This window comes from Notolepis coatsorum (genome assembly GCF_963971535.1).
Source record: "Notolepis coatsorum genome assembly, chromosome: 4".
NCBI lineage: Eukaryota > Metazoa > Chordata > Actinopteri > Aulopiformes > Paralepididae > Notolepis > Notolepis coatsorum.
In genome coordinates, this window is record NC_140168.1 from 151,447,439 (window position 1) to 151,472,907 (window position 25,469).

The window sequence follows — 25,469 nt, forward strand, 5'->3', positions numbered from 1 at the left end:
TGCATTCAGTTAAGTTGGAATATGACTGTAATACAAACAGTTCAGTTTGTCAGGTACATACAACACAGATTACAGTTTTTACATCTGTCTGCTTGAGAAAATACCATGTTCTGCAATAAAAATGATTGAAGTGAGATGAACAGACTGAACTTTATTTTATTAGATAAAACATGTTGACAGTTTTACTTTGCAGTAAAAAAATAAATAATAATAATAATAATCGCAATATTCGCTATATATATCGAGTATCGCGATAGTAACGTATCGCGAGATCTCTGGCGATTCCCACCCCTAGTATATAGAGAGGTAGGTCATGCTGACATGGTAGATCATCAGTATATGGAGAGGTTGGTCATGCTGGTAGAGGAGGATCATCATTGTTTGTCTTGGCAAAAAAGCCATCGGCAGAGCCAAGTGCATGAGGCGAGAGGGGGTAATGCATGAGTTCTTGGACGTTGATGGGCATATCCAGATCCAAAGTAGACCTTGAACACCTGCCTCCTCCCAAGGTCTGTCTCATCCCACATGTACAGCGAGTCAACTACCATGTCAGCATGACCAACCTCTCTACTATATACTGATGATCCTCCTCTACCATGTCAGCATGACCAACCTCTCTACTATATACTGATGATCCTCCTCTACCATGTCAGCATGACCAACCTCTCTATACTGATGATCCTCCTCTACCATGTCAGCATGACCAACCTCTATATACTGATGATCCTCCTCTACCATGTCAGCATGACCAACCTCTCTACTATATACTGATGATTCTCCTCTACTATGTCAGCATGACCAACCTCTCTATACTGATGATCCTCATCTACCATGTCAGCATGACCAACCTCTCTATATACTGATGATCCTCCTCTACCATGTCAGCATGACCAACCTCTCTATATACTGATGATCCTCTTCTACCAGCATGACCAACCTCTATATACTGATGATCCTCCTCTACCAGCATGACCAACCTCCATATACTGATGATCCTCATCTACCATGTCAGCATGACCAACCTCTCTATATACTGATGATCCTCTTCTACCAGCATGACCAACCTCTATATACTGATGATCCTCCTCTACCAGCATGACCAACCTCTCTATACTGATGATCCTCCTCTACCATGTCAGCATGACCAACCTCTATATACTGATGATCCTCTTCTACCAGCATGACCAACCTCTATATACTGATGATCCTCCTCTACCAGCATGACCAACCTCTATATACTGATGATCCTCCTCTACCATGTCAGCATGACCAACCTCTATATACTGATGATCCTCCTCTACCATGTCAGCATGACCAACCTCTATATACTGATGATCCTCCTCTACCATGTCAGCATGACCAACCTCTATATACTGATGATCCTCCTCTACCATGTCAGCATGACCAACCTCTATATAATGATGATCCTCCTCTACCATGTCAGCATGACCAACCTCTATATACTGATGATCCTCCTCTACCATGTCAGCATGACCAACCTCTATATACTGATGATCCTCCTCTACCATGTCAGCATGACCAACCTCTCCAGATACTGATGATCCTCCTCTACCATGTCAGCATGACCAACCTCTCTATACTGATGATCCTCCTCTACCATGTCAGCATGACCAACCTCTATATACTGATGATCCTCCTCTACCATGTCAGCATGACCAACCTCTCTATACTGATGATCCTCCTCTACCATGTCAGCATGACCAACCTCTATATACTGATGATCCTCCTCTACCATGTCAGCATGACCAACCTCTCCATATACTGGTGATCCTCCTCTACCATGTCAGCATGACCAACCTCTATATACTGATGATCCTCATCTACCATGTCAGCATGACCAACCTCTCCAGATACCTGGACCACGGCACTGGCACCTTGGCACTGCAAGCTAATACATGTGTCCGAACTGGCTGAGTCTTTGGACTAGTACTGCAGCACTCTGCTGGGATACTATGAATTTTCTGGGGATGACTGTGCCAGCGCTTTCAAAGGAAAGAGACGGGTGAATCCGTTGAATAATCTGCAGAAGAACCCTAGATTCCAGAAGGCTTTTAGTCAGCTTGGCGCATTGTCGCTGGTAACAGATGAGCTCTAACAGGAGATGGAGTCCTTCACATGCATTATGGATGGCCATGGTTGGATGAAGTCAGTTGATGCTGTGTGAGCCAAGATGCTGCAGAAAATGATGGGTGCTGATAAAGTCCTGGATGCAAACTCCAAAAAAGACATTGAACGCCTGCCTCCCCCCAAGGTCTGTCTCATCCCACATGTACAGCGAGCCAACTTTGATTTTGATTTTATTACGGATCCCCATTAGCTGGTGCCATGGCAACCAGCTAGTCTTCCTGGTCGCCTGCTACAAAAGAGCAGAACAGCCAATATTCAAGAGGGCCAAAGCCTATGATCAAAGTATGGACTGGGAAAAACAATGGATGAGGAGGTGTTAGAACCTGTCTGGACGGTTGGACCCATCCTCTGTCCTTCTCTTGTTGAGGTACTGGCTCAGAAAGTGGAGTCAGAAGAGCAAGAAGCTCTTAATAAGGAGGCAGATTGTGCAAAAAATAACATAGATGAGGAGGATGGAGAGTACGAGTGTGATGAGGCGGAGGAAGAGATGGAGATCGAAGAGATAGACTTTGACAATTGTTTTAGTGATGATGATGATTAGTAGTTTAGGGTACAAAATACAAATAGAAAAAAAGACTTGAATGTTGTGTCAACAAAGAAGAGATATCCAGTCCATGATATCCAGTGCATATGAAAACATATAGTTTGAACCTTAACAATAAATAAATCACTGATCAAAATCGCATGGGAAAATGTGTTAATTTGTCTCTATATAATTTTGTATGCAAAACTATAATATTTAGGGCATAACAGCATGGAGACAATCTTTATTACAATATTATTTCCAATATTAACCTAAATCGATCTCGTCCAATGCACTACATCTCAGTAAAAAGGGAAAATAGAGATGTGATGTTTTTTTTCAGCGTTTTTTGCTTTTTCTGTCCAGAAATTTTATCAAGATGTGTTTGAATCTTAAAAATAACAATTGTACTGAATTCCTTGGGTCAAACTTGTTTTGGAAAATGTTTTAATTTGTCTCTATATGTTGTTAACTTCAAAAGTTATGCTGTTTTCTTTTTCTTCTTTTTCAGGTTTTGGTTCAGGATAGGTGTAATAAAGGGTTAAAAATAAACCCCATGGGACATTATTCCAACCTGTTACAGTACCTGTCAGAATCTTAAAATAGACACAAATAGGATTCAAGGAAAAACAGGTGGTGAAAAAAAATCCACCCTAGTATGCAGGTGGACCTATGTTTCCATCTAGACTATAGTGGCTGTTCTGTATAGTTTAATAGGAGCCTAATACTGCTCTTCTAATTTAAGGCTCACAATGACCTGTAACAATGAAATAGTATAGGCATATTATACATTTCCCGAATCCTTATGGTCCTGAGAGTGTTGTAGATATTGTATTTTGTGTCTCTGTTGCTCCTAGATGACACAAGGCTAAAAGATAGTATATCATTTAGGCGAAGATCTTGTAAAAATGTGTTGTTGACTGTTCAAAGAGCTCCAGTGACCTCTATATTGGTCAGAAAGATTCACATCTTAGCTTGAATGAAAGATGACATAGTCCCCTTTAAAATGATACCGAACACAATATTGTGAAACATTGATAGATGTCCTCTACGTGAGTCTAAACAGGATATGCGCCAGCATCTGAAATGCAATTTCCTGGGGGGGTGGGTATACTTAATGACTTGATAATTATGATAAAGCTACCTACCACTCTGGAACGGCTATCATACCAAAATATCATCTACAGACATAGATCTTTGAAAAAATTATATGTAAGTTTATTCACCCTGAGTGGCACCGACAAGTGAAATTTTGGCCTCTGGCCCATGGACTATGGCAGTCAGATCCAGTTCGAGGTAGAACAGCCGCTGCAGTCGACGCTGTTGGCCACATCAAGGACGGCGCAGGGAATATCAATCAATCAAATCCTTTATTTAACCAGATAAGCATTATTGAGATTAAAATCTCTTTTTCAAGAGCGATCTGGCCAAACAAGGCAGCAGAAAATTTCAACGTAAAAAAGAACATCACAATAAAATACAGATAAAACATTCACAGCAAGCTCCAATTTCAGGCAAGTTATCAAACACAGTTGCACTGTCCGAGGGAACTGAATTCGTAGGATTTTAAAATGGCTTTAAATTCTCCGAGGGTGACCAGTCCTGGTAATTTTAAGTCCTCCTGTATCTTGTTCCATGATGATGGAGCAGCATATTTAAAAGCCCCTTTTCCCAATTCAGGGAACATCCAGTTTTAGAGCAGCTTGAGAACAAAGGGCATACACTTGTATTGCTTAGTGCACAGAAGCACGCTTAGGATCACACCACCTTGACCATCACACCACCTTGACAGGCCCAACAGGGTATGTTTATATATATATATACATGTAACACATATACATGTCCTCCCTCAGGGCCGTGGAGCTGGTCGCCGACCGCGTCTTCATGGCGGCCCGTCTGTTCGTGCGTCTCTTCAACCGGCACGGCGCCTCCCTGCAACAGCGCATCCTGGAGATCTTGGCGCAGGCGGACGCCGCCGACTACTTCCACAAGAAGACGGTGACGGCGGCGGTGGGCGGCGGCGTGGCGAGCGTGGTGGGCAGCATTGCCACCATCACGGGGCTCATCCTGGCGCCTTTCACCTTCGGTGCCTCCATCATCGTCACAGCGGTGGGCATTAGCGTGGCGACAGCCGGCAGCCTCACCTCGGCCACGGCCAACATCACCGACACGGTGCACTCCAACATGGATGTCAAGAAGGTGGAGAAGATGATCCAGGGCTACCAGGAGGAGATGACAGACATCCGGGAGTGTCTGGAGTTTGTGCAGGTACGGTGGGGTGGGGGGGTGTAACGGTACACAAAAACCACGGTAGGGTACGTACCACGGTTTTGAAGTCAAGGTTCGGTGTGGGTTTTCGGTACAGTGGGGGAAAGTTTGGCTTTCCATGTTCCACTCAGAGGTGATGTAGTGTGCAGTAACTAATTGTATTTGTAGGGCTGTCAACGAATATTCTATATTGAAATTAATAATCGACTTGTAAAAAGAAATATTATAATAATAATTATATTAGATTTTGAAAAAAAACAGCCCCCGGTGGGCGGTCGTTAGTGGTTAACATACCGTTGTATTTGTACATACAGTACGAATACAGTACAGATGTGATGCCTTGTGTTGATTTGATGCTTAGACACACACACACACACACACACACACACACACACACACACACACACACACACACACACACACACACATGTTTGTTTATGTGAAATATGGGGACATTACATAGACTTACATGCATTCTGTAACTAACCGTATCCATAACCTAACCCTAACATAACCTAATTTGTGTTATGGGGACACCCAAATTGGTCCCCATAATGTTTTTGGTACCCATTGCGTGAGTGTGTAAACAGGTCAGTGTCCCCTGTAGTATAGCAATACAAGTACACACACTCTCCCTCAAATCCTCCTTCCCTGTGTCCCTTTCTTATAGGAAGGTATGGACACTCTCCAGATGTGGGACTTTGAGAAATACACGGAGAGTGCCGCGAAGAAGGCCCTGAACCACAACATCAAGCATGTGATGAAGGAGGGCGGGCGAGCCGGCAAGGCCCTGATGATCAACACCGACAAGCTCATCAGCACCGTGCAGGTGCTGGGTGTGGCGGGTGGCGCCGCCAAGGCCGCGCAGGCCATCAGCATCACTACGGGGGTCATGTCGGCGCTGTTCCTCGCCCTGGACGTCTTCTTCCTGGCCAAGGACTCCCGCGAGCTCCACAAGGGTGCCAAGACCAAGTTCGCCACCAAGATCCGCGAGGTGTGCAAGGACCTGCAGGACGGCCTGTTGGAGCTCAACAAGGTGAAGAGCCAGCTGCAGATGACCATGGACGGCATCGAGCTGGAGGAGTTCGAGGAGTTCAAGGAGGTCGAGGTGGAGGTGGACGAGGAGCTGGAGTCGGACCCCGTGAAGCTCGCTCAGCTGGAGCAGGAGCTGGACCTCCTGGAGGAGAACCTGGACAAGAAGAAGGTCCTGGAGGAGCAGAAGAAGGAGAGCGAGAGGGAGAAGGGAGAGGCGGAAGGTAGGGAGGCCAAAGAGAACGAGAGTAAGAAGGAGAAGGGAGAGGTGGAGGGTCTTGAGGCCAAGGAGAAGGAGAAAAAGAGGGAGGAAGGAGACAAAGATGGCAAGAAAGGTGGAAAGGAGAACAATAAGGAGAAAGAGGAGGGTAAGAAGAAGGCCAAGGAGGAGTTGGAAATTAAGAAGAAAGGAGAGAAGGAGGCCAAGGAGAAGGAGAAAAAGAGGGAGCAAGGAGACAAAGATGGCAAGAAAGGTGGAAAGGAGAACAAGAAGGAGAAAGATGAGGGTAAGAAGGAGGCCAAGGAGGAGTTGGAAATTAAGAAGAAAGGAGAGAAGGAGGCCAAGGAGAAGGAGAAAAAGAGGGAGCAACGAGACAAAGATGGCAAGAAAGGTGGAAAGGAGAACAAGGAGGAGGGTAAGAAGGAGGCCAAGGAGGAGTTGGAAAATAAGAAGAAAGGAGAGGTGGAGGGTAAGGAGTCCAAGTCTGTAATGCTGCCGGAGGAGGAGCAGAAGGAGAAGAGCCAGAAAAGCGGGAAAAAGGTCAGAGAGGAGGACAAAAAGGAGGAGTCAGAGAAAGGAAGAAAGACAGAGAAAGAGCTTGAGAACTGTGGCATGACAGAGAAAAGCTACAAGGTCATCCACAGGAATGAGAAGACGGAGAGAAAACCAGAGAAGACCAACGAGGTCGGGAATGAGAAGACGGAGGAGAGGAGGAAAGAGACCGGCGGCAAGAGTGAAAAGGAAAGGGACAGACCCACGAGCGGATCGGGCGACTCGAGGAAAGACATTTCGAGCAGAAAGGTGGATTCCGAGAGGACGAAGAGGGAGAATGAGGGGAGGAAAAAGGATGAGTGGTACGGGGGAGAAGAAGAGGCGGGGAGCACGAGGAGGCACAGCAGCAGGAGCGAAAGGGAGAGACTCCAAGCGAGGAGCGAGAGAGGAGAACGAGGGAGCAGAGGAGAAAGGGGTGAGTCGGAGAGGAGGACGAGGGACCGGGGAGCGGACGCGGAGAGGAGCAAAGACGAGAAGCATGATGGGGAGAGGGTGAGCCAGAGGTACGAATCTGACCTGAGAGCGGGCGGCGAGCTCAATAGAGACGGGGAGAGGGCGAGCCAGAGGAACGAATCTGACCTGAGAGCAGGCGGCGAGCTCAAGAGAGACAGGGAGAGGGCGAGCCAGAGGAACGAATCTGACCTGAGAGCGGGCGGCGAGCTCAAGAGAGACTGGGAGAGAGCGAGCCAGAGGAACGAATCTGACCTGAGAGCGGGCGATGCCGCGAGAGGGACGCCGGCCTCGCGCGACAGAGATGCGGTCAGAAGGGAACATTCCGGACGGGAGCGAGGGGGCCACAGGGAGAGAGGAGGAGGAGGAGGAGGAGGAGGAGGAGGAGGAGGAGGAGGAGAGGAGAGAAGAGGGAGTAAGATTGAGAGCGGCGGGGAGAGGGGCTTGGGGAGAGAGGAGGTGGAAGGGAGTCAGGGGAAGGAAAGAGACAGAAGCTCTCGCTCACATGATGGACTATATATTTAAATTAAATACTTAACGATGTATTCATGACTTTATAGCCAATGTCGGTCTTTACTTCTGGTGTTTTTATATCGGGGTAAAAATAGCCATATTGTTGCCCATTTGGGCATTTGTACTGTGCCTTTTTAATGGACATTTTGTCTGTACTTGAACTTACTTTTTGGGTGTTTATTGAATCTTTCCACTGAAAAGCCCAGTGATGGTATGAAGATGCTTCTGGGGGGAAACTTATTATGACTATTTTTTTTTAAAACTGTGTGGTTTCATTCAGGGTCTGGAATCTACATGGGAGTAGTATGTTAGAGTATGAACCCCACTAGTATAGCCTATGAAGCTATGTCTCTTTGTTGTTGCCTGTACACAAAAAAAACGTACAGAACACATCACTCAATGCACTTTAACAGGACTTTTCCTGCTACACGTCCGTACCCTCAGGTTTACCTTTATCACTGTTGGATATTCTGTGAGCAAACACATTTCTACATTTAGCAGTTTCTGACTCAATTCAGTATACATATGTGCCTATGGAAAACATAGCTCATCGTGGTTATTATTGGTGTATTGGTGGTGGTCAGCCTGGTGTTTTCATATTGTTCAGTGTATTTTCTATGGTGCTGGTTTCTCATTGTGAAAATAAATAAATATGTACCTAATGTACATGTCAGTATATCGTCAACTATGTTGCTTCAGTGATTGACTGCTGAATCACATGTGAAGCATAACTCCAGATGGATTGCTTGTGCCTGTATCTCGCACGTTCTCTCTACAAAAACAACTTCCTGTACTCGCCACTTGGTGGCGGTAGATCATCGATGATGAGAGATGGAAATGTTACATGGAAATAGCAGGGGACAGTATTCAGACCACTGCACGTGTGTGTGATGGGGAAACCCCCTTAATAAACAATGGGACTTCATATTTATTGTTGACCAGAAATACAGGGGGTGAAAGGTGTTGCTTCTATACAACACTAGGTGGCAGATGTCACTTCAGATGCAAGTCTTAAAATTACTCCAGTTAAATTTGTACTCAAATTTGAATAAATAGTTCTGTGCATGTTCTGAATCAAGTATATATATATATATACTTGTGTGGCACTGCAGAAATAATAATAGCAAATAATTTGATGAGCTATCAGCCCATGGTTTGGGGATGGTTCCTTTTTTTATCATAAAATAAAGCTTGCATTATTAAATGATGTAGAAGATGGTCTCCAAATAATATTTTACTGTAATGACTGAGCTATATTAATTATCACACGCCAAAGCACCCTAGCCAGCATGCTGATTTAAACACCCTCTTTTTATTTCAAAGGTATTCAAAGAAGATTTTGTGATCTTCATACCTCTGCAGACTGCAGTGTTGGAACACAATCTGATTATGAAGTGCAGAGAAGCTTGGTGCTTTAAGAGAAATGAGAGTTGCTGCTTGTCGGAACTCCTCTTTCAACAGACGTGCTTTATCTTTGTACAGTGACGGTTCCTTTCAATGTCAGCCTTTAACAACGACACCACAACTGCATCGCCGTTAATGCTTTTCATATTTCATTCAAAGGGCTATGTTGACTTCAAGAGAAAAAAATACTTCACTCTTGTATTACTTCAGAAAAACCACTTGACTCAAAGGCCATCAAAAAGACGAGACTGTCTCACGTCTGGGTTATACAGCTTGATGAGTTAAGATAGGCATTAGACAAGTTATTGTTCACAATGTTAAAGGAACACGGCAACATTATGGGAAATGCGAGTACGTAAGAATATATACCAATTTCCTCTGTCAATAGAACGCTATCCGGCTGCAAGCTAGCCTAATTTAGCATAAATTAATGGATGTGCGTAAGGACCAGCTAGCCTAGCTCTTAGCCAAAAACATCTCTCCTGATGTTGGCTAGTGGTTCGTATCTGCTTCCATTCCATAGCTTTCTACTGAATGCACAGAGACGGCAAGCGCATTTCCCATAATGCTGGCATGTTTCTTTAAGCGTTTTTAGCCCTTAACTCAATTAGCGCCAGACCCGAGGATAGTCGGGTTATCTCGCCATGCGTTGAGCGCCAGGACCCCCGAAAACCCGAGTATAGTCGGGTTTTCATCGTTATTTCTTTTATTCTATATTTTTATTCATTTCTCTCACACAGACCTTGGGGTTACCATAGGGAATCACTCTGAGATCGCTAGAGTGCAATACCGGCCGCATCCAGGTAGGTGGCAGTATCGCCCACCCTTCGAAACCTTTTTTTCACACAGTGTTACATTCAGTTCAGTTCAGTTCAGAGTTTTTATTTTCCACATGGAATAATACAATCATAGTTTCTTCATTAAAAAATCATAAATAGCCATTCCATGGACAAAAGGAGCAGGAAGAAGAATAAATCTTATAATTACCTGCCCCTTATTCCTAAACTAACATGTATTTTCTTAATGGTCGGCGTATAACCTTATTTACACAAATAATCATTTATACCATTATAAAAGAAACAATCCACAGTTAAACAAGAAAAATTTAAATAATAATAATAATGATAAAGAATAAAAAAGAAAAGAAAGAGAAGAGAAAAAAAAAGATCTCACTATTCAGATCACATTTTGATTTTCATACTGACTAAATATTTTTTTTGTATACATTCTTTTGAATTGATAAACACTGTTACATCCCTTAAGCTCGCTATGGAGAGAATTCCATAACTTTACACCAATAACTGAAGGACACATCTGTTTAAGTGTGGTACGTGCAAACTGATGTTTAAAATTGTATTTTCTCCTACTAAACTCACTTTCTAAATGAAAAAGATTTTGTAGTTTTTCTGGCAGTGTATTATTTCTTGCCCTAAACATAATTAACATTGTTTGAAACTTAACCATGTCTTCAAGTTTAATTATTCTAGATTTAATAAATAATATATTTGTGTGTTCTCGATAACTCACTTTATGTGTGATTCGTACAGCCCTCTTCTGTAGTATATATAATGGTTTTATATTTGTCCCATAAGTATTCCCCCATACTTCAACACAATAACTGATATAAGGTGAGATGAGTGAGCAGTAGAGTGTTCTCATTGCCTCATACTCTAACACATCCTTTACTTTATTCATAACAAAAATACTCTTGGACATCTTTTTTTTAACGTGTGCTATGTGCGATTTCCATGTTAATTTATCATCCATAATCACACCAAGAAAACGAAATTCATTAACTCTCTCTATATCAGCTCCATCTATGGTCAGTACTATATTTTCATCTAGTTTTCGATTGCCAAAAATCATAAATTTAGTTTTTTTCAGATTCAGTGATAGCTTATTTACATCAAACCATTTCTTTAGCTTTGTCATTTCATACACAATATATTCAGCTAGTTCCTTTAAATTATTTCCAGAACAAAAAAAATGTGTATCATCAGCAAACAAGACAAACTGTAATAGTTTTGAAACATCACAAATATCATTAATATATAAAAGAAAGAGTTTGGGCCCCAAAACCGAACCTTGCGGTACCCCACATTCAATCTTCATGAGCTCAGATTTGACATCTGCCAACTGCACATATTGTCGCCTATTGTGGAGATAACTACTCAACCATTCAAGAACCATTCCTCTCACACCATATGAACGTAATTTGGAAATTAGAATATTATGATCTAAGGTATCAAATGCCTTTTTTAAATCAATAAACACCCCTATTGTTAATTTCCTTTTATCTGTTGCTGTTGTTATTTCTTCAATAATATTCATTAAGGCAGTCGCTGTTGATCTGTTTTGCTTAAAGCCATATTGGCTTTCGCTCAGCAGTTTATTCTTTTCCACAAAACCATCTAACTTATGCGAAAACAGTTTTTCAAGCACTTTCGAGAACTGTGAGAGCAATGACACTGGTCTATAGTTAGTGAAGCTGTGCTTATCTCCTACTTTGTAAAGTGGGATCACTTTTGCTACCTTCATCCTGTCTGGAAAAATACCTGTCTGAAAAGAAAGATTACAAATATAACAGAGAGGTTTGATTATACAATCAATTGTCTTCTTCACTATAATCATATCTATCCCATCACTGTCAATGGATGTCTTATTCTTTGACTTTAATACAATGGACATGATTTCTGCTTCACTGACATTTCCTAAAAACATAGACTGCAGTACTTTACTATCTCCTCTCCATCCTTCCTGTAATGGTTCATCGTGTTTTTGAATGGCATCTGCCAAATTTGGCCCCACATTCACAAAAAAATTGTTGAATTCAAATTGAAATTGAAATTTATTAGAAGGATAAGCCCCGGCCTTGAGATATGTTATTTCGTTTTCGAGGGGGTCTTTCGGCTGTCTCCTGTCTCCGGGTGCAGTTTTCTTGGTCAGGCGAGTCTAGCGGTTCACTCGATGGCATTGGAACGCATCCAATGCCCCCGATGCATGTGTTGTGGTGGATTATGTTGGAGACACGATGGACACCAATACTGGAAATCGCGATCAGACAATTGGAATATTCTTTTTGGGGTACCTCCTAGTGTAGGCAAGGACTATATGACATCAATCCTGCTGTGATCCAACCATGACTTCACCTCAATCACAACATATATGTGTAACATACTCCAGAACGTATGCCGTTGGTGACGATCAAAGCATCAAAAAACACCCCCCCCGCCCCCTTTCATGCATTCATGATGATACATACAGGGGCGTCCATTTGGTATGGCAAGGTATGGCACTCGCCATACCTTGGCAAATAAAAATGTAAAAAAGAAAGAAATTTTTTTTTTTAATTTTTTTTTTACAATTCTTTATGTTGATTTAGAATTTGAATGTCAACATTATGAACGAAGCTTCGAACTATTCGGTACAGCCCTAGCATGTTTTGATATCGTCAATTATCTCACTTTTACTAGGTGACTTTTGCTGTGACTAACTGAAATATGCCCAAAAATAAAGGAAAATGGACATAGGGAAGTTTTTTTTTATCAAAGGGCAGCAGAGACAAGTGATACAGGGACACAGGTAAGGTCTGGCTTAGTGATTATAATAGTGCAGTTCAGCATTCAGTAACCCATACTTTTTGTGAATGTGTTTTTGATACTACATTCTGTTGAACACACACCTCAAAACCGTACCTAAGGAAAATTGGCTCAATTGCAAGAAAAGTAATAGACAGTTATGATATTACATTCTGCATAATTCGTATGCAAAATATTGTGGTTCCCTGCTTTAGTCTGTTGACACATTTCTATACTAAAATGCTTGTGTAGTCCTGTGTCATACCTAAATGTCATATAACTGAATTGTATAGAAACAACTCACCAAAAGTGACTATTGCACAACTGATTTGACAAAAAAATCCACCAAGGGGCTTCACCCCCCCCACCCCTCTTCGCCATACCTTGCCTTTTAGTGAAAGGACGCCCCTGGATACATAATACCCATTATATACATTTGATTTGGAAATAGTAGCGTGTCCAGGCGAGCAATGCCAAAGCTTTTAGTAAAATTCACTTATTCCTCCATAGCGCCGTTTTATGGAATTAACCAGGATCACTCTGAAACTATACATAATACCGATAATATAGATTTGAAATAGTAGCGTGTACAGGCGAGAAACTGCAATGCTTTTAGTGAAATGCACCCATCGTTTTCTGGGATTAGACCGGATTACTCTAAAACTATACTCATATTCACCACAGTATAAAGCGGGAATGTATGGATGAAAAGATTATTTTTCGCGTTTTAGCGCTCTCGGCGGCCAGCGTTTTTGGGCGGAGCGCTCCCAGTGCCTAAAGTTGAAACTAGTTCAACTTTTGGAGAGGAGCGGCGCTCATCAAGGTAACTTTTTTCGACCGACCAATCAACATCGAGCAAGTGGCGGAGCCGGGGCGCGTGAATATTAAAGGCAACCAACTTGTGTTCGGCTTTTCTCTGATTGGCCGCGCCCGCCGGGGCAGTCGCGAGATGAGATGCTTCCAGCTGCAGCCGTTCAGACCAGCGCTTACAAGCCCCGCACATACAAGCCCCGCACATAGCAACCCCTCGCTTCCATTGGCTGATTTTGGTGACGTGATTTTGGGTCACGTTGCACGTTGCACTGCGGGATTGATTGATTGATTGATTGAAAACTTTATTAACAGATTGCCGTATGATTTGGGTCACGTTGCACTGCGGGATTGATTGATTGATTGATTGATTGATTCATTGATTGATTGATTGATTGATTGATTGAAAACTTTATTAACAGATTGATTGATTGATTGAAAACTTTATTAACAGATTGCCGAATGGGTACACGTGACCACAGGCCCTGATTGATTGATTGAAAACTTTATTAACAGATTGTAGAATGGGTACACGTGACCTGACCGATTGATTGATTGATTGATTGATTGATTGAAAACTTTATTAACAGATTGCAGAATGGGTACAGTGACCGATTGATTGATTGATTGATTGATTGATTGATTGATTGATTGATTGAAAACTTTATTAACAGATTGCAGAATGCAGTACAGCTCAATACACACAATTGTTAAGGGGATGCAGACCATGCAGTACTGTTACATTTGTGACATACAGTAAATATATACAAGGGGGAGGGAACTGTACATTTATGATGAATTGAAAATGGGGGACCCTGATGTAAACAAGACGGAAGTCTTTCTCTGGTCTGGATAATCACTGTTACCACTCATCATGCACTTTATTTAAAATATTCTGTTATGTACAGTGTTATATGTGTTTCATGTATGTATATATTGTACTACGGTCTGTGGGAGCTCCCCTGAAATTTCACTCACGGTCATATAAGAGTTTTAATGTAGAAGGTTTTATTAATGAAATGTTGGGTATAAACTGGGAGGAGGTATGTTGTGAGGATGACCCAGAGGTTGCACTGGACTTATTTATGTCAGAAACAAATCAGCCCCATGGATAGATAGTAGCTTTTAATGAATTTTAATGAATGAGAGAGACATACTGTAGCCAAAAAAGCATCAGTGTGTTCCAGTTCTGCAGATGACAGACAAAAGTACCGTTCCTTACGTAATCAAGTCACAAAGTTAAATAAGGTGAGAAAAAGGGAATATTTTAAACCATGGTTATATGATGTGAGAAATGATGGTAAAAATCTATGGAATGTTTTAAATCAAATTATGGGTAGAAAATCCAATGTCTGTACATGGTACATTAAAACTCTTATATGACCGTGAGTGAAATTTCAGGGGAGCTCCCACAGACCGTAGTACAATATATACATACATGAAACACATATAACACTGTACATAACAGAATATTTTAAATAAAGTGCATGATGAGTGGTAACAGTGATTATCAAGTCCAGGTAAGTGCATGGTGCACGTGAGGGGACAGTCAATGAGCGTTTAACAGTCTGACTGCTTGGGGGAAAAAGCTGTTCTTAAATATTTAACTCTTGGCATGTATGGACCGGTATCTCCTCCCTGAGGGAAGGAGCTGAAAGAGGTGATGTGCTGGGTGAGACTGGTCCTTGATGATACACTTGGAGCGGTGGAGGCAGCGGGAGGTGAAGACGGAGGTGATGTTTGATAGAGGAGTCCCGACAATCCTGCCTGCCGCCTTCACCACCCTCTGTAGAGCCTCTTGCTCTGCCTTTGTGCAGCTGGATAACCACACAGACTTCACACAGACTGTCTGTACAATACTGCTGTAGGCCTATAATACTTATGTAAATAAGTAAGGCAATTGAAATATATCTGCAGTACAGCTCAATACACACAATTGTTAAGGGGATGCAGACCAGAGAAAGACTTCCGTCTTGTTTACATCAGGGTCCCCCATTTTCAATTCATCATAAATGTACAGTTCCCTCCCCCTTGTATATATTTACTGTATGTCACAAATGTAACAGTACTGCATGGTCTGCATCCCCTTAACAATTGTGTGTATTGAGCTGTACTGCATTCTGCAATCTGTTAATAAAGTTTTCAATCAATCAATCAATCAATCAATCAATCAATCAATCAATCAATCGGTCACTGTACCCATTCTGCAATCTGTTAATAAAGTTTTCAATCAATCAATCAATCAATCGGTCAGGTCACGTGTACCCATTCTACAATCTGTTAATAAAGTTTTCAATCAATCAATCAGGGCCTGTGGTCACGTGTACCCATTCGGCAATCTGTTAATAAAGTTTTCAATCAATCAATCAATCTGTTAATAAAGTTTTCAATCAATCAATCAATCAATCAATCAATCAATGAATCAATCAATCAATCAATCAATCAATCAATCAATCCCGCAGTGCAACGTGACCCAAATCATACGGCAATCTGTTAATAAAGTTTTCAATCAATCAATCAATCAATCCCGCAGTGCAACGTGCAACGTGACCCAAAATCACGTCACCAAAATCAGCCAATGGAAGCGAGGGGTTGCTATGTGCGGGGCTTGTATGTGCGGGGCTTGTAAGCGCTGGTCTGAACGGCTGCAGCTGGATACTATTGGTCTCTGCTCAGCCCTCAGTCTCTCTTCAGCCAGCAGACTAAAGGTGGACACTCAGCTCCCCCTAGTGGCGAATTACAGGTTTTTACAGGAACACCTTGTGAGAATGGTTCATGTTTAACATAGCTTTAACATTAGTTCTACATTAATAAAGTAGTCAAAACGTGGGCCAAAATGATGGCAACTTCACATTCACATAGTGTTACTTGGGTGTTTACAGGGAATATTAGCTAGCGTGCGTTAGCTAGCTAACGTTAGGTTAGTGCAGAACTATCCCCTTTCGGGAGCACCGTGCGTTAGCTAACGTTAGCTCACCACTAAAGCAAATGACAGACGGAAAATAGGCCCTAATGTCCAAAATAGCGAAGGTGCCTCGGCCTAAGGTACTTACTTTTTCACTGAAAGACATATTGGTTATTTTTCAACAAAGAAGAATGAATGCTATATAGGTTAAACCAGAGCTAGAAACTCATACAAACATATTTGCTCCACATGCATGCGCACTATGAAGCCCCGCCCATCCGAGCTCAGACCCCCGAAGCCCCGCCCATCCGAGCTCAGACCCAGAGAGATTGGGCAGTGTGGCTCTGCAGATATACCCTACTCCATCTATGGGGCACTGTGTCAAAGAAGAGGGAAGACAAGCAGGAAAATTAATGGGAGGCGATGTGCCCTCACAGAAAACTCAACACACGTCATTCACGTCATTAGCGAAGCTGACATGTGCAATAGCAACCAACTGCTTAAATGTTAGGAATGGCAATCAAATATTTTCTCAATTTGATGTAAAAACTAGCCAAATAGTTAGCTTAGTTTACCCTAGTTTGTGAATTGTCAAAAAAGTTAAAATATGTCATCAAGAGGCTATACTATGCACCCAAAATATAATATTTAACACATTTTTTTGTTTAAAAAGAGTTTAAAATGTCAGTATGTTTCTAAAACCCTAAACATGACAAATATGTTGCTCAATCAAATAAGCATCCTCTAATATTACTGGTATGAGCAATTTTACGTTTTATTCCATACATTTTATAGTCCCTTGTCCCTTATTTTCCCAGGGCTGGTGATGGAAGTAAATGTAGTTGTGTCTTGCATCCTCCCCGTGTCTGACTGTGTGACCTTCTTATATTGTGACATCACATTACGTCACATCCCCATACTGTCTGTATTTAGACTCACGTTGTAGCTGACAGCTAACTCTATAAATAGAAACAGAGAATGTAGTATAACAATGTGTGATATGATATAAAATGCAGATCTATGACTTATTTTTTGTTGTATTTTCAAATGTATTTTGTTACAAATTACATTGGGATTTTTAAGGCCTGCCAAAATCCTTAAATGCTGCATGAATTATTTATGAACGGTTAATTGTTTGTGTCTACGGTACATTATGTTTTGGTCAGTGTCATGTACAAAGGTCTGATGACCATATAAAATATACCTGGAGCGCGGGCTGTACATGAAACCAACCCGTCCAGTAAGGTGCTTTAAGCACAGGTCCCGGTAAACAACAAATGCGTTTTCCAAAAGGTAAATTATATTTATTATAACACAAGAGGGGAATGAAACCCACAACAAATAGACAAACAAGGAAAAGGGTAATGGGAGAACAAACAAGGTACGTATAATAAGCTAAACCCAAGCCCTAGTGACCTAGTGTCACCGGACACAACCACAAGCCATGTGGTTGGCAGTCTGGGAATCACCCAGCAAATGTACACAACGTGCACAACACAATATAGTTCCACACAGGGAAACAGTGGCAAGTGAACTAGAGGCCAACAATATATATATGCCCCCTTAATAGAGGTAATCGGCACAGAGGCCAACAATATATATATATATATATATATGTAACGGTTGTGACAACGTCACCTCAAACTTCGATGCCCCGAGTGGGAGTCGAACCCCGGTCAACCACACCGCAGGCAGCAACACAGACCGCTATACCAAGAGGTGAATCCACTTCTAAGTACTGGGTCTATGCGTCTTTTGAGGATGTGAGAGTGAGTTTAACCCATAGCACCGCTACTCACCCCAGCCCTTCTTGACTGCGCTTCACGATACCATCCGTTACATATATATATATATAACAATCCCACAATGGGGAATCCACACAAAGTGGTAATAGGTACTGTACACTATAGCTCCACACAGGGGTGGCAAAAAGGCAGAAGGCCCAATACATAGATATATATATTAACTAATTCCACACGGGTGGCAAGTGGCACAGAGGCCACAATATATATATTGTGGCCTCTGTGCCACTTGCCACCCGTGTGGAATTAGTTAATGTTGGAGCCAAAAAGCCTTTCTGTTTATTTCATTTTATTTGTACTCACGGTGCAGAGGTGTGGCATTTTCAGTCACCATGGCAACCACCACAGGGGTTGGTTACCCATTTATACTGATCAGTGGGTGACGAGCGGCAGGTGTGCAAGGGGATAGCCAAACAGTTTTTGACCGTGTTCGTGTTGATGTGCCGTATAGGTCGGCGTTCAGTGTTATTAGTAAAAAGAGTTTTTGTATATATTTTTTGGTTGATAATGGTCAATAAAAGGATTGGCATATCGAAAATGATACAAGCACTCTGGACATTGAATTCTTCAAGCACACGTCTAACTCAAGCCAGCCCACTTGCCCCTCGCAGTAGGCTTATAGGTAATGGCTCTACAATATATATATATATATATATATATATATATATATATATATATACACTTACCTGGTAGCAACACCAACACAGACACAATGCCTACCAGGTAAGTAGTGTGAACATGAGAACACACAATAGTGACAATAAGGCCAACACAAGATCAATCCACACAACAGTGGAAACAAAGGGCAGTATTATAATAATTCCACACAACAGTGGTAATTCAAGGGCAACCTCCAACACTATGGTCACTGGCAAATGACTCCATGAGGCGCCAGGATGTGTGTGTGCTGTCAGGCTTCATCCACCCGCCCCTCAAGGCTGTTGCCGTCAGCTGCCACTCATCAGGCAATCAGCACTCTTCAGTGTAGGGATGGGCGGCACCTGACAAAGAAAGAAAGGGACAGGCATTAGCTACCATGAAACACACACATACAAAACATAACATGTCCTATACTAACCTGATGTTCACATGGTGTCACAAATACAGTAATAATGATAATGACCAACCCACGTACCCATGTACGTCACAGTCAGCAAAGGTGTGCTATATATACTGTATGTCAAAGAAAAAGCCATGTCATTTACCGTCTGGAGTTCTCTTCCAACTCATAGCAGGAACTCAGATTCACTACGCTTATAGAAAAGAAAGACAGTTATCCCAGGAGAAAAGGGCGAAGGGGGAGGGACTTATAGAAAAGAAAGGCAGTTATCCCAGGAGAAAATGGGGAGGGGCTTATAGAGAAGAAAGGCAGTTATCCAAGGAGAAAGGGGCGAAGTGGGAGGGGCTTATAGAGAAGAAATGCAGTTAGCCAAGGAGAAAAGGGAGGCTGGAGGAATCTCAGAAGCTAGGAATCTGGGCTCAGTTTCGTGTTGCACATGTGTGCAGTTGCGTAGGTGTTTTTTTCTGCGTGATTTTTTTCCGTAGTCTATGTTTGCGAAGACACTCTCTGATTGGCTAGCCGCGTACAGCGAAGACCATCTCTGACTGGTTTAGCGCCGAAGGGTCTCTTCCGCATATTCAACAACAATTGATATGTTGTTCCCTAACCCTAACCTTAACCCTAACCCTAACCTTAACCTTAACCCTAACCCTAACCCTAACCCTAAACCTAACTCTAAGCATAACCCACTTCGAAAGAGGGCCAAAGCATAACCACTTTGAAGCAGAGAATATATATGTACAAGACGGAAGAGACCCTTCGTTGCTAAACCAATCAGAGAGGGTCTTCGCTGTACGCGGCTAGCCAATCAGAGAGCGTCTTCGTAAACATAGGCTATGGAAAAAAATCACGCGTGTTTTCCCAAGAGCTTGCCCTTCCTTCCCAGAATGGTCAAAAGTGAAACGGCGGTCATGGCAGTCAAACAGGAAGTGATGTCGTCACGTCTCTTGGCATTCCTGTTGACTCCGGAAAAGGCATGTTTGAAGAGCAGCATCTGCGCGTGAATATGGAACATAGCTGCTGTGTGTGTTTTTGTAGCAGACTTGTGTTGTCGGCTGCATTTATATCCATTTCACATGCACTTCGTCCAGAACATGTGGGTAAATGTTAATACTTTTAAACCTTAAAAGCAGTGCCTTTGAGGCGGCTACGTGGCGTAGTGGGCAAGGCGCTCGCCACGAATGCGGAGACGCTGGACTCGCCTGTTCGAGTTTAGCTGGTCGTTCATACTAATACACATTGGCCGTATTAGGGGGTGGGAAACTGATGGGTGGGGATCGGGCGTTGTGGACAGCGACTCCTACAGGTCGGTTGGTGCGCCTGCGCAGTAGAATCAGGAAGTGTCGGGGGCAGCGTGAGCCTCCCACGCGTTACTCCTCGCCACTGAGAGATCGAGCTGCGCAGGTGAAAAGATGCGACTGCTGTTACCTCAAGTACCGGAGGGGACTTGTGCTATGTATGACTTAGTCCACATTGCAGCTGGCTTGTGGGAGGCAAGAAACAGCGTTCGTGACAGGGGAGGGTTGAATTGGATGATACGAAATTGGGATGGGAGGAAAATATAGAAAAATGGGAGAAAAAGTGAAGAAAAAAAAAGCAGTGCCTTTGAAACCTTTCCTTCAGGTAAATCAATACTTTTAAACCTTTCCTTCGGGGTAAATCACTGCCTTTTAACCCTTTCCTTCAGGTAAAGCAATGCCTTTTAAACCTTTCCTTCAGGTAAAGCTGTGCCTTTTTGCTGAATACTGTGGTGTAGGACATGTTGTAAATCACCTTTTGAAAACAAGTTGTGAAATAAAATAGAAGGAGAAACAAGGAGGAGGAAATTAAAAGCACGTCCTGTCTCATTTGCTCCCGGTAACTATATCACCATCTCTCCCTCCCTCTGTTTCTCTCTCTCTCTCTCTCCCTCCCTCTGTTTCTCTCTCTCTCTCTCTCCCTCCCTCTGTTTCTCTCTCTCTCCTTCCCTCCCTCCCCCTCCCTGTTTCTCTCTCACTCACTCACACACACACACACACACACACACACACACACACACACACACACACACACACACACACACACACACACACACACACACACACACACACACACACACACACACACACACACACACACACACACACACACACACACACACACACACACACACACACACACACACACACACACACACACACACACACACACATATTCTCCAAGGCAGATAACACACTATTGTTCCTATGGCACTCCCAGATAGTAGAATCAGCCATGATCTGTCTCCCTTTGAAATATTGACAAAGAGGAAATGCAGCGTTGTTGAAACCCCCTCCTCCCCCTTCCCTTTCCTCCTGTGTCTTTCCTTTGCGTTTCCGCTACCTGCCAGCTCCCGTTCTGCCGTTACTAATCACCTCATCAGCCACATATTGGCTCTTGAAAGGGGAAATGGCTTGTTGCTGTTACCTAAGGGGCCTAGGAGGCAGAGAGAGAGATGTGAGACACTAAGGAAACCTGTATGGTGCGAAAGAAAAATAAAGGAAGGAAGAAAAGACTGCCGCCTGCCTCTTATTCAGTCATCACACACAATACAATATGCACAGTCGCTCTACGATGAATTTGGGCTATATTCAAACTCGTTTACTCTCTCACTGTCAAACTAAATGATGAATGAATGTGTGTGAGATTATGTGCGAAATAAATCATTTTTTTTGTGTAGTTCCCCTTTGTTAAGCATCAAAGTCAAAATGTATGGATTTGACTTTTAGACTACACCACTAACCGTGTTCAAAACGTATCAATGGAATGCATGAGGGGAGCGAAAATGCCGTCTTGCAAAATGGATTAAAAGCTTTGATGATTACAGTATGGGCTTATATTCCTTTCAGAGTCAAGAGCCACAGAACATGCAGTAAGCTTTTTACTAGTGAGGTTTCTCCCCACGACACCAGGGCCCTCATTCATCAACGTGGACGTAGAAAATGTTCTATTTCCACACGTAAGCACAGAATGTAGAATCAGTGCACGCACAGAAAAATCGGGATTCATCAACCGTGCGTACACAGGTCCTATGCTCCTCCGTGTTGATGAATACCACTTTGTTCTACCGTCAATGCTTGTGCATGATTATCCATATATGGTCATGAAAGTGAGGAAACACCCCCCATGGGATGTGAAATAATGGACTGACCCGAGCGGAATTCTGAGAAACTTCACAGAGATTGTTCACTGCTGTCGAACCAAGAAGACACAACGCGTGTTATGGGATAAATAAAAGGCGGACTTGTAAACGGTGATGTCAGATATCAACGGCTCCCTAAGACCATTGCTGCAATTCTGCCTGGACAGCTCAAAATACTAATAAAGACCGTTCGTTGACCACTGTTTGGCGTTGGTTGTGTGTCATTATAACCGTGCTGTAATATGAATGCCTTTATTAGTTGTGTTCGATTGGCTATATGATTTTTAGAGGCATCTATTTTGTTGTCGGTATTACCGACAACAAAATAGATGCCTCTAAAAATCATATACTATTAGGTAGCCTATATGAATTACATATAATAGCAGCCATAGCCTACATTATGCAACAGTAACTTGCGCATACCAGTGTACGCGACGGACCAGTGTATACCTTATATCATATCATATTCATATAATAGTTTACTCTATCAGCATACCAGCATGTAATATGTTCTTTGTTAGAACTCAACTCGTTATTATTTTGCACATAGATTGCAGAAATACGGGAACGTTTTGATTTACATTAAAAGGCTTTGACATTGTAAAACTAAATACGTGAAATCCTGTAAGCATAATACAAGTCATATCACCCACACGATATGCTCTGTGTCCAGAGCATGTATGCTTTTCATTCATTTAAGACACATTATTGCAAGGGTTTTGTAATACACATACACCCTGGTGTCATTGCAATGCGTTTTTTATTCTTTCTTATACAGTAAAAAGGGGGAAGAACACTATATCGTGGGTGTTCATATGACTTGTATTCTGCTTACAGCTTCGAAATTCCACTTGTTTCGTTTAACGTAAAGCCTTTTAAATATAATCAAAACGTTCCCGTGTTTCTGCGGTCTGTGCGCAAAATAATAACGAGTTGAGCTACGCGGAGCCAGTACACCCAGTACACCCCGTATATTCCGATAACGCTATATAAACCATGCTGCATTCATTCTGAGAGAAAGATCTATTATTCCAAATGCTATTTATAGGGTTTTGACCATAATTACACTACTGTTGCTATTTCACAATGAACTATAATGGATTACGGGGGTCATACAGAACATGTGCCAGTGTCTTTATTTCCGCCTTGAAACTAATGCAGAACTGAGGAGCGCTTATGCGTAGTAACGATATTCTACCACTGGGCGTCAGCTAAGTGTGCTCCGACCTGTGCGTACACGTAAGCACGGAGTCAAGTTCAAGTTGAAATTGATGAATCCCACTCTTTGCTTAGAAATGATCGTACGCACAGGTTAAGCACAAATCTGTGCGTAAGACACGTTGATGAATGAGGGCCCAGGACTCTAATTGGCGGGAGGCAGGCTCTTTCCTACCACTACTGTACGTGAGTGTGTCCTGTGTTTTTTTTTATCTACTTTTTCTCCTCCTATTTTTTTCTGTATTTTTCTCCCATCCCAATTTTAGTTGTTATGCCAATCCCCCCCTCCCCTTCCTGGTTGTTGAGCACATTTGCCCCCTACTTGCCGGTCTAGGGAGCCCTGAAGTCTATCAGATGCTTCCTCCGATACATAAGAGACAGCCAGCAGCCTCTTTTCACCTGACAGCGCGGACTCTCACTGGTGAAGTGTAACGCGTGGGAGGGTCACACTACCTTCACCAGTTCCTTCCCTTGCTGTGCAGGTGCCCTGACCGACCTGTAGGAGTCGCTGTTTACAATGACCAGGATACCACCCACCGGCTTCCCACCCGCAAGCCGGAGGCACCGCTGACAGCCGGATTCGATACCAGTGTCTATGCGGTGGTAGACAGACACTTAGTCCGCTGTGGTACCCGGCCGCCATAAGTGTGTCCTGTGTTTGAACCTTTTGACCAAATCAAATCAAATGTATTTGTATAGCCAGAGAACACATGGAATAGACCCCATGGGTTGTCTTCACAAAAGAGAAAAAACAAAAACCACCATAAAATCCAAATATGCGACACTCCCAGACTTTCCCCAATGAAGATAAGGAACGACTCACTAAAACCTAGCAGAGAAAAAAAGCACCACAGGCGGCATTGGAGGAGAGAAACCTCAGATGGTGGATCGTTGGTGCCCCCCTCCCCTCCCTCCAGGACATTTACAATACACCCCTGGCCCGCAAAGCACTACGCATCGCGGGCGACATCACCCACCCCTCACAACACTTTTTCACTCTCCTGCCCTCCGGGAGGAGAATGAGGAGCCTCCGAGCCAGGACCAGCAGACTGAAAGACAGCTTCATACACCAGGCGGTCAGGAAGCTGAACTCTCTCCCAGCTCTCCCCCCGCTCTCACTCTGCCACCACAGGCTCTGGACTAAGAACACCCCCCCCACCCCCCCCCACACACACACACACACACACACACACACACACACACACACACACACACACACACACACACACACACACACACACACACACACACACACACACACACACACACACACACACACACACACACACACACACACACAGCTCTCCTCCCCTCTCTCTTACTCTGCCCCACTCTGGACTAGCCCCCCCCCCCCACTGACACACACACACACTGCCACTTTAGTAACTCACTGCCATTTTGCTGCCATTATTTTAGTTTACTGCCATATTTATATTTACTATGTACCACTGCTATCACAGTTTAGTTTGGAACCCGATGTGCAGACAAAGATAAATGGCAGACAGGTCTTGATAAAACCCAAGGGGGTATATTTAATAAGAATAGTCAGTGTCCAGGGGTCGATACACGGGGGAGATACTCATATAGTCCAGGGTGTGCGCGGGGGCAAGAGAGTCAGACAGGCGGGGGTCAGAGCGGGTACGGGATAGTCAGCCAGGCAGGGGTCAGAGCGGGTACGGGATAGTCAGCCAGGCAGGGGTCAGAGCGGGTACGGGATAGTCAGCCAGGCAGGGGTCAGAGCGGGTACGGGATAGTCAGCCAGGCAGGGGTCAGAGCGGTTACGGGATAGTCAGCCAGGGATCAAGACAGAGTAGAGCACAGAGAAT

The 25,469-nt window shown here is 43.2% G+C and overlaps 1 protein-coding gene across 1 annotated transcript in view; it reads left to right on the top strand.

Annotated features, from left to right (window-relative positions):
- The window catches only part of LOC311226733 (uncharacterized protein), a gene marked incomplete at its 3' end in the record, with an annotated part of 175,780 nt that extends 150,993 nt beyond the window's left edge, over window positions 1–24,787 (top strand). The window contains exons 44-46 of the mRNA XM_084312143.1: window positions 4,525–4,939; window positions 5,610–7,652; window positions 24,776–24,787. Of these exons, the coding sequence (XP_084168269.1) occupies window positions 4,525–4,939; window positions 5,610–7,652; window positions 24,776–24,787 (2,470 nt within the window). The remainder of the gene's footprint in view (window positions 1–4,524; window positions 4,940–5,609; window positions 7,653–24,775) is intronic.
- Window positions 24,788–25,469: the final 682 nt, after the last annotated feature.